The sequence below is a fragment of the Dipodomys ordii genome, unplaced genomic scaffold, assembly GCF_000151885.1.
Source record: "Dipodomys ordii isolate 6190 unplaced genomic scaffold, Dord_2.0 Scaffold23, whole genome shotgun sequence".
In the NCBI taxonomy this organism is placed as follows: domain Eukaryota; kingdom Metazoa; phylum Chordata; class Mammalia; order Rodentia; family Heteromyidae; genus Dipodomys; species Dipodomys ordii.
This window is the reverse complement of record NW_012267239.1, coordinates 8844674-8855093: the sequence shown is the minus strand read 5'-3', so window position 1 is coordinate 8855093 and position 10420 is coordinate 8844674. Positions and strand designations below refer to the sequence as shown.

General features: G+C 52.5%; 1 protein-coding gene across 1 annotated transcript in view; it reads left to right on the top strand.

Moving 5' to 3' along the window:
• The first annotated feature begins 1144 nt into the window (after positions 1–1144).
• Positions 1145–10420, top strand: part of Srrm4 (serine/arginine repetitive matrix 4) — a 99706-nt gene continuing 90430 nt past the window's right edge. The window contains exon 1 of the mRNA XM_013014371.1: positions 1145–1275. Within this exon, the coding sequence (XP_012869825.1) occupies positions 1145–1275 (131 nt within the window). The remainder of the gene's footprint in view (positions 1276–10420) is intronic.

Below are 10420 nucleotides of genomic sequence, written 5' to 3'. Positions count from 1 at the left end.
TGCGGGGGGCCCCCCGCGGCGGGGGAGGGGCGCTCTTCCCCCCCCTCCTCCCCAGTTTGGGGGGGGCGGGGGTTCGCCGGGCAGGCACAAAGGAGGTGTCCCTGGGAGCGCCGGGCGCAGATGTAGCGCCGCGCCCCTCTGCGGGTGCGGGCCGGCTCGGCAGATGGCGAGGTGCGGACGGATTGTCCATCCAATCGCGTGTTCTGGGTGCGGGGTTGGAGGGAGGGGGGAAGCAGAGGGGAGGGCCCGGGCGTAAAGAACAACGCTGGGGACCCCGACCTCCCCAACCCGGCTTTGCAGGCCTCCCCGGGTCCCTCCCTCCCCGAAGTGGGGAGGAGCCAATACGTTTAAGTTTGTTGTACTTGCGCCCCCCCTCCTCCCCCTCCCCCACCCGCTCCCGGGGAGCTGATCCCGCGGGGGGTGGGGTGGGAAGGAAGGTGGCGTGGCCGGGATGGGGTGCGTTGGGGGTGGGGGTGAGCGGGGTTGGGGGGCTGGGGTGGGGGGGACGCCCCGCCTGGCTCCTCCCCAGACCTGCGGGCTTTTGTTATGCAGATGGAGGCAGGAGGCTGAGCCAGGGGAAGGGAGGGGAGGTTGATGGAGGAGGAGGGACGCCGAGGAGGAGGAGGAGGAGGAGGAGGGGGGAGGGAGGAGAGGGCAGCTCGCGCGACCCACGTCACATTGCTGGAGAGACAAAACCCGGGCGCGCCGGGGCGCACACGCGCTCGCACCGCGGACGATCGGGGCTCTTTCTCTCCCCGGGCGCGGGGTGGGGGTGGGGGAACAGAGACGCCGGCTTCCCCTTCTCCTTCCCCGCCACCCCGGGGCGCATCCCCTGGCGCCTCCACCCATCCTGGAGCGCCGCAGCTCGGAGAGCCACCGAGGGAAGGGAAAGAGGCAAAGAAAGCCGGGGTGGACCCGTCCTTCTCTCCCTCGGCTGTCTGTCCAGACCCAGGCCCTGCCCTGGCCACCGTCTCCTCCCGCCCACCCCAGTCCGTGCCTAGGGGCGCACCTCCACCTCCTCCACCACCACCCCCGGACCCCAGCCTCGCCTCTATTCGGAGCTGCACGTTTTCAGCACTTCGGACAGCGCCCGGGACGCGCTGGGGTGGGGGGGTCCCCGGCGGGGCGGGCGTGGGGTTGACAAATGGCCAGCGTTCAGCAGGGCGAGAAGCAGCTCTTTGAGAAGTTCTGGCGGGGAACCTTCAAAGCGGTGGCCACCCCGCGCCCGGAGAGCATCATCGTCGCCAGCATCACAGCCCGCAAGCCTCCACCGAGGTAAGGACCACTCTCTTCCGAGGGGAAGAGACTTGGGAACGGGTCCGTCCTCCCCTACGCCCCTACCCCTTCCCTTCTCCCTGTCCCCCCTTGTTTGGCCCGTGTCCTTCACCCTGGGGGGCTGGATGCCAGCAGCTGGGCCAGGGCGCGCCTGTCGTTCGGTGTCACTCTTCCCTATCTCCTGCTGGCACCCGGGAACTAATTTGCTTTTGTAAGAAAAGAAGCTGATTATATTATTTGGGTCGCAGGCGGGGCAAATCTCTAGGAACAACCCCCCCCCCCCAATAATTGTCTAGGCAAGCTTTGTGTATGTGTGTGTGTGTGTGTGTGTGGTGGGGGGGAGGGAGGAGTACGACTTGGCTGAAAAAGTTTTCATTTCTTTTTGTTCCTTCCCCTCCCCTCCATCCCCCAGAACTCAGAGGGCCAGAGGGGCAGAGGGAAGGTAGGGCTGGAGCTGGCTTTGGAGGGTTGTTGGACAAGAAAAAGATGGAAACACCTCTCAGGCAGTGTTCAGAAATAGCAGCAGCACATGCCTATCCTCAGCTCAGAAACCCAGAGCTTGGATCACTAAGACAAAAAAAAAAAAAAGACAAAAAAATATGCCCATATGGTGTTCCTTCAAATACACCCCAATCCACTTGCTCCTTCAGGGATTCTGCTTGCTGCCCTGAATTTTCTACCTCTCCACCATCCAAAACACAGGTCTCAAAGTCAGGGGACAAAATCTAAGACTGAGAACTTGGTCTTGGAAGAGTTTGATGTGGTTTCTTAAACGCACACACACATACACACACACACACACAAAACAAAAACCAATCTGGTTGCTTTGAACTTAGGGATAAGCACAGATCCTGGGGCGGAAGCTAATTTTTTAAAAAAGCAGGAGGGTAGAAGATAAGGAAGGAAAGGAAAGGAAGAAGCAGGAAACGTAGCGGGATATGAGGAGGGAGAAAAAAAAAGAGGTTGAGGAAAGAAGAAATGTTCCCAGACAAGAGAAAACCCAATTCTTTTCATACATCATTTAATGAGGAAGAGTTTGAGAATGGAAGCAAGAAGGTTTCCCCTTCTGTCAAAGCGGGGGAGGGGGGGGAATCAAAGCAGGATGAAAACTCATCTTTTGCTGGTGTTGGCTTAGCAGTTCTCGAGGGCTTGGTGGGGGGGGGGGTAAAAAAAGAAGAAGGAGTAAGATGGGGAATTCTCAGACTTCCCTAATGCAGGCTGCATTAGGGAATAGATGGAAAACACGTCTGCAGAAGTGCTTTGGACGGGAGACCTGGCATGGTTACAGCTGCGTGTAAACTTTCCAGGAGCTGTGTGTGGGTTGGAACCTTCCTGCGATTCCAACCTGAGACATCAAAGCCATCCTGGACAACTTCTCTTCCCCGTGTAGAGAGAAGATCTTTAGAACAAATGGGTGCCCCGTGTTCGGCATGGATAGACAAGAAACACAATAGGGTGGGCCAGTGGGGTCTAAGAGGCTGTTTTCCTCCTTATTTTACCAGTGGAGAAAGGGGAAGGACGGCCACTGATGGGGGGGAGGGGGAGGAGGACAATGACACCAAGAGCCATTAAAAGTGACTGCTTCTCTGCTTGAGGAGTTTGATGCCCAGAGTTTTGACGTCAGCAGGTCAATCTTCCTGATTCTCCACGAACCCAGTGTTGCCAGATCAAATGCTGTATTGGCCAGAGAAAATGTCCTTGTCTGAGAGCCAAGGGGAGGTTTTATTCAAAACTTGGAGTGTGGCATTCAATCTGGGGTCTTTGATCTATTTCGGGGGTGGTGAGGGTGCCCGTGTGGAGAGGAAGGGTGAGAGAGGCAAGCTACCTGGTGGCGTTTGCATTGGAAAACTATTCTCTCACGTCTGTTTCATTGGCAACTTTTCTGTGTTGATTGACGGGGGGGGGGGTCTGTCTGCGGCTGGCATGCCCTTTGCTTGGTGATCATCTTGATCGCATGCGTTGATATCAAGTCCCCTCACCCTTGTTCTCTATAGCTGTGTGCTCATTCTAGTTTAATCCGTCTTCAGATTCTTACACTATGCACCCACCCTGCCCAGCCCTGGTATCATTTCACTTGTGGTATCTTTTAAGATTCTAGTTCTGTCTGTGTGTCTGTCTGTCTGTCTGTCTCTCTGTCTCGGTCTGTCTGTCTGTCTGTCTGTCTCTCTTTCTCCCTCTGTCCCCTGCCCCCCGGAAACCAGCCTGAAGCTGGAGTCTGAAAGCCTTTGGTTTACGTCAGGCCAGAAGGCTGTTGTTGAATACTTCTGTAGCGGGTGTGGCTGTAGAACACGATCCCACTTCCATAAATGTTTCTCTCGGTTTGGAGTAAATCGTGAGCAGGGCATATGCATGCGCGTATTCAAGTCCTCAGGAAATGCAGGCTTGAGTTTCCATCTGCCTAGAGATCCAGAACCGTGCCTGCTCTCAAGCAAATCTAGTCAGCTGAATCTAGTGATGGTTGGAAGCCGAGTGCTTGGGGTGAGAAGGGGAGAGATACTGAACATGACATCAGCCGACCTCTGGTGACCTCCCTCAGAGGCAATCTGGGGACCAGGTCTCATTAGAAATGTCTAGTTTCCTAAGTCAAGCCGGGCTCACATTCAGTGGGTCAGCACAAATAGCCATCTGCAGGAAGAGGGAAGGAGGAGGGGCGGATGAATCACCAGCAATTCTGCCAGAGACCTGCTTGCATGGAGAGGAGGGCACCTCCCTGTTCGGAAGCTTTCCCAGGAGAGTCTAAGTTTATCTCCGAGGACAGTTCAGCACCCGGACAGAAGCATGCATGCATCCCATTTGCGGGCTTCCCAGAGACATGCACCGTCCAACTGCACTCCAAGCACAATCCCGCCTGGCCTCTCCCTTCTTCCTCTCCCTGCCACCCCACCCCCGACCCCATCCTAGATGAAGCAGGAGCTTCAGCACGTATGGAGTTGCAAGCAGATGTCTGCTGGTGATGTCAGACTAGCACAGCAGAGTGGAGGACCGTAGATCACCATGGCCCAGTGCGGATGTGAGCGGCCAGAGAACCTGGGAATTTCACCCAGGTCCCTTGGTTGCCTGTGCATCCTTGGATAAGTGGCTTTGTCTTTGTCCCATCTGTTTGGTTAGTTTGAACATAGAAGTAATGAGAAGAGGGTGGGTCGTATGGACAGAGTCCTGCAGAACTCCGTCCACACGAGGCTTGGGCGCACCCAAATTTAACGAGAGCAGGCTCCATCACAAAGCTAATGGCTAAAAGGAAGCCAGTGGACCCTGTTTTATTTTCTGTACCTACCCATTTCTCTCTCTCTCTCTCTCTCTCAACACTGCCAATCACCGTTTGGAGATTTCAACTCCTGAATGAGAACGCAATGGGAGGGGCGTGTCTCCATCAGTCTGCTTCCTCCCCTCGAAGGGCAGGTGAGCTGTGTGGTAGGGCTCACCATCACCTGGTGCAATATCTTAGGGAGTCCCATGTGGGCTTTGAGAAGGAAGAGAAGGTTTTGTACCAGTCTGAAACAAAAGCACAAACTCCTTGTGGGGGAAATCACAATTGTATTCTCTGAGTTGATCAAACGGACAGTGATTCTCTAATGAGCAGTTCATAGCAAGAAGTGTTTATAGGGGTGATGTCTGTCATTATTCTAGAATGGAAGGGAAAATGTAACGGGGATACCCTTGGGCCATCAAGGGTGAAATTCCACCATAGCCAAATCTCATTCCATTCTACCTGGAAGGAAGCTAATTAATATGACTCAAAAAGATGTCTGAAGGAGAGAGAGAGAGAGAGAGAGAGACCCCCTTTAACCCCTGCCAAGGAAGTGTGGTCATGTTACCTAGTATTAACTTAATTCCTCTTTTGAATGCTTTAGTAGACAAAAGTTTAGAGCTATGAAGCGCGGGCTCTGTGGAGACTTCGTGTTTGAAGCCAGCTTCAGCCGCAGGAATCATATTGATGCGTGGTTGTATCTGGGGACTTAATGGACGTTTTTTTACAAAAATCATTTGAAATTAGCATACGAATTGTTTGTGGATGTGTGAGTGTCCATGGGTAGAACACGCGTTCCCTTTACCATTCATCGGGCAAGCTATTCGTTTTCTTCCAAGATCCTTTCTCTGCAGAATACTCTAGAAGCAGACTTCAACTTCCAGGTCCTTGTCTGAGTATCAAACATCCCAAACTATAGGAGATTTCAAATTGGTCAGGTGGGGGCTGGGGGGGGGAACACCAAAAACATAGCTTTAAACCATTTTCTCTCCCAGGCTCCCTTTGGTATGGAGAGGTGAAATGGGTGCATTTGTGCTGACTGGGTGGGGCACGGGACCCCGTGGGGCGGCGTGGAGAGGTGATTTTCTGAGGGTGTGTGGTGGAGGCCGTGGCGGGAGGGGCACACTGAACATCGGCTGCATGGATTGATCGCACAAGGCCCTAATCCAGTCAAACAGCTTAGCTCTTTCCCATCAGTCATTCCTACCTCTGTCTTGATCCACGTCCCCCCCCCCCTTCCACTCCCCACTGAATGGCACAGAGGCTGCCAATGAAGCTGCCATCAGAAAGAGGCTTCCTAGATAAAGACGTCTGGCTGGCTGGGTGAGGAGACAGGTTAGCTGGTAGCGGGACAGGAGATGGCATTAAATGCGACCCTAAAATGCTTCCTGATGCTGGCGAATCTCTGGGACCTCCACCCCCTTCCCCCAGGCCACCCCAAAGCAGGACAGACCATCATCCCTCAAGTCTTAACTTCTATAACGAGGATGTCAGCCTGGTCCTGCATCCTCATAAGGCAGGTTGCGGGTCATCGTCAACTTTTATTTAGAAATCTGAGGCTGGAAGTGTGTGTGTGTGTGTGTGTGTGTGTGTGTGTGGTGTATGTGTGTGTGTGTGTGTGGTGTGTGTGTTTGTGTGTGTGTGTGTGTATTGGGCCTGGGCACTATACCACAGCTCTTTTGCTCAAACCCAGCACTCTGCCACTTTGAGCCATAGCTCCACTAACAGTTTTCTAGTGGTTCACTGGAGATAAGAGTCTCACGGACTTTCTTGCCTGCGCTGGCTTTGAACTATAATTCTCAGATCTCAGCCTCTTGAGTAGCTAGGATCGCAGGTGTGAGTCACAGGCACCTGACTTGGATTTTTTTTTCCTTCCTGCAAGGTTAGAGAAGTTTCAGAGGTTAATGAAAATGGGAGTTCTCTAATGGTCTGCTGTAGACTTGTTCTGAGATGTGGCAGGGAGGACATATCAGTTGTAGAGCTTGAACTCAGGACCTGGGTGCTGTCCTTAAGCTCTTTTGCTCAAGGCTTGGGCTCTACCACATTGAGCCACAGTTCCACTTCTGGTTTTCTGGTGGTTCATTGGAGATAAGAGTCTCATGGACTTCTGCCTGCCCAGGCTGGTTTTGAACTGTGATCCTTACATCTTAGCCTCCTGAGTAGCTAGAATTACAGGCGTGAGCCACCAGCGCCTGGCTGGACAGGAAGGTATCTCTAAGAGAGAACTGATCATGAGTGAAGTATTTTTCAGGGATGGTAGTGAGAAATAGTTCATTTAAAGAACACGGTTCCAGTGCCTAACCCAGAATAAGGCCTTGTTCAAGCAAACAAACCAAGTGGGCTGTTGGTGGCTCTGACACAGGCTCCTTGAGTGCATTCTCAGCCCTCAGGCTGGTGCTGCTTGCGGGCAGCGCTCAGTCCCTGGCTTTGCCTGGCAGCTCTTCCAATGCTCTGTACCCGTTCTTTGTGCTTCTGTACTTCCCTCAAGAGCCTCTGAGATGTGTGGGGTTGAATAACAAACAAACAAGCAATCTGGTAGTAGAGCTCTACAGCAAATCTAAAGATGCGTTTCCTGGTCCTGTTTGTAGAACCCTCCTGGGCCATGAGACTTTGAGCAAATCACTGGACCTCAGACTCAACTTCTCCATCTATAAAATGGAATGAATAATAAATAGCCTGTACCTCCAAGCGCAGGCAGAAAGAGCTAACTTTCAGGAAGTGCCGGCTGGCAGGCAGGAAGGGAGAGCCCCGTCACCGCTAGCTGCTGCTGTTATTAATAGTAAGTTATGGTTGCATTGCTGGGACATTGGCAGACGCACAGGGAAAGAGAAAGATGAATGAAACACAGTCTCTCCCTTAGAGGGCCCCAGAGTTTAAGCAGCTAAGAGAAACACTGCTATGTGAATCGACGTGAGATTTCTGTCCTTATCCATGAGGAGATAAAGAGACAAATTTGGAAACACAGAGAGAAGAGAAAGACTCTTGGGGGAGACAGCCCTGTTTTCTGTAAAATGGGTATGGTTCTTTTATTTCACTATGTTTGCTCTACCAATTCAAGGATGGAGTCCTGAATAGAGTCTCAAAGACCCTTTCTTCTCCCAGAAGGAGAAATAAGTCAATAAAAGAAAATGCATATGCGATCTGAACGGAGCTTTGCTGACAGGGAGCGGTGGGAGGCGTTGATGTGTCATATCACATTTCCGACTTCCCTCTGCTAGTGGCCATTAGGCTTCTTGTCCTTGGGTTTTGTTTTTTCTCTCGGTTACTGTTCAAGCCCAATCTGCTCTCTTTGAGCGACCAGTGACAGCTGCTCAAATGAACCACGGGGAAGGTAGATGCACAATGGAAGGGGAGTGGTACTGGGGCGCAGGGGTTCAGGTTGTATTTCCACGTGTTTGCTCCTTTGACCCTTTTAGTGAGATGCTACTCAACACGGCGGCCAACGACCCACTGGGAAATTCTTGCTTTTTGTGGAAGAATGATACAATACACGAACCACATAGATAAATAATAGAAAGTCTGGAGGGGGACTTTCACAAAGAAGGAAGGAAGGGGAAAGAACATGGGGTGAAGGAAGGGGCTGCCTTCTTGCATACAGAACCTGGATAAAGGAGGAAAGAGAAAGAGAGAGAGAATCAGTATTGAGGATAAGACATAGGGCACAGCCAGTGTAAAGGTCCTGAGGTAGACTCGTGCTTTGGTGTTTTGGGGGGTAGTGCAGCCGGAGCAGCGTGAGTGAGAGGGAAAGGAATGGCAGAAGTTCAAGTGGGGGCCTGATGGCTGATTAAGGACCCACCAGGTCCTCACTTCCAGGAAGCCCTTGTCATTCCGCTCCATGCCCTGATGCCTTGCTGCTCCTCTTCCACGTCTCCGACTCCTCCGGTGGCAGCCGGGGACGGTACTGAGCAGTCTCGACAGAAGCTTGGCTCCGCGCCTCTGTGTGTTACAGACAGGCATGAAATTTACAATCTCTCTGATTGCGATCCATCAGATCAGGAAATTGAAAAGGACACTGTTTAGACTTCCAAATCGCGGTGGTAAATTCTGCTCCCGTGCCGGCAGTTAAGAGTCTTGTCTGTCTCTTGCATTCCTGCCTGCAAACCTAGCCATTTCTACCCCCCCTGGACCCAGAAGCCACCCTGGCCTGCACAGCCTGAGCAAGAGCTGCAGTGTGCATCTGCTCCCTCACACGCCCCTCCCTAGTCTCTCTCTCTCCTTTCCCTCCTTTCCCCCCCCCGGCCCCCTATAAAATTTTGCCAAGGGAGCGCCCCTATGCCAATAGCCCGGGTGCAGAGCTCCGTGAAATAAAACACGGAATTAAGATGTCACAGAGACAAAAGCCAAACCAAACACAGGAACAATGCACAGCCCTAAAATAGTGATTAAGCAATTCATGTCTACATGTGTCTGCTCAAAGCAAATATGAATTCCATCTCCGGGATGCGATATGTTTCCCAGACAGAGAAGCCTCTGGCTGCTGGGCCCCCAGGACTTTGATCCCGCCGATGGCTTCACTGAGCAGAAACATCAGTGGTGCATGCTTCTCCCACTTCGTTACAAAGTTCCGCCTGGGCAAGGGGGAGATGGCACCTGACAGAAGAGTTAGACTCCTTGGGAAGGAGGCCCGAATTCTCATGACCCTGTTCTCCACGTCACGATTCGTGTTCATTAGTGAAGCATCCTTCGTCCGCGTGTGCTCGGTGTGAGATTTCTCTCACCTGCTAGCCCCACACAGGGCCAGACAACCGGTGGCTGAATGTATCACACGATAGCATTTCTCATCTGGTCACTTCCCTGCATCCTAATCGTCTGAACCTTTTGGAATCGCCGTGACATTCTGACTCTTCAGTGTCCCCCTAAGTCCAGCAAGGTGCTTTGGGGAGGTGGTGGGACCTGTAAGAGGTGGTGCCTGCCGGGAGGTCTTTAGGCCGTTGGGGGCGTGGCCTGGAAGGGAATGGCGGATCTCCAGTCTCCTCCTCCTTCCTAGTCATGTGATGGCCACATGCTTTCCCCACCCAGCATCATCATCATAGACCCCATCAATCATGGGTCCAAATCAACCTCCGGTTATTTTTGAGTTCTTTGTGACAAAATTGCAAAACGGATGGACACAAATCACCAGCCTTCAAAATTAGCCACTGAGTCTGGGACTGTGTCTCAGGCTTTGTAGCATGCCAGCACCTCCTACACAGGGCGCAGGGTTGGTGATTAAACATCTGTTGACTGAATAACAAGCAAAAACAAGACAACTCAAGTGACCATGAGGAAACTCAGAGACCCCCCCCCCCCCCCCCCGCCCCCAGAACACCAGCATCAAGACCTTGGAGCTAAGACTTTGCTAGTCTTCTAAGCTAATCTCTTATCTTATATGTAGAGGACTGGAGTGGTGGGTGGATACATTTTATAAGGTATGTAATGTATTGGAACAACCGTGTGTGTGTGTGTGTGTGTGTGTGTGAAATGCCAAATGAGCACACAGCACACACTGGCATTTCAGATTTTCTTAATAAGAGGGACGACAGCTAAGCAAGAACAAAAGCGAAAACCTTTGGGGTTCAGTGATCTAACCCAGCAGCTCTCTTGTGCAGACTGAAATCCACATGGGGAAGAGAGAGAAAGATCTGCGCAGAATCTACAGCTGAGTCCATCTCGGGGGCAAGCCCTCAGCTCTGTTCAGTGGTATCTTGGCTTCTGTCGGGACTTCATAGCCACGGTCCTGTGGTCACATTACCTTGTCGTATGCCCCAGCCCACGGTGAAATGTGGCCTCCTGCCCCTTTAGGGCCTTTTGTGGCCTCAGCTGGTGTGTGAGTCTCTGGAGGAGAAGGCAGTCTGCATCTGGCCTGCCCCTGCCTGGCACAGCAGGTGAGCCACCCTGGCTATTTCTGGGATCAGGTTT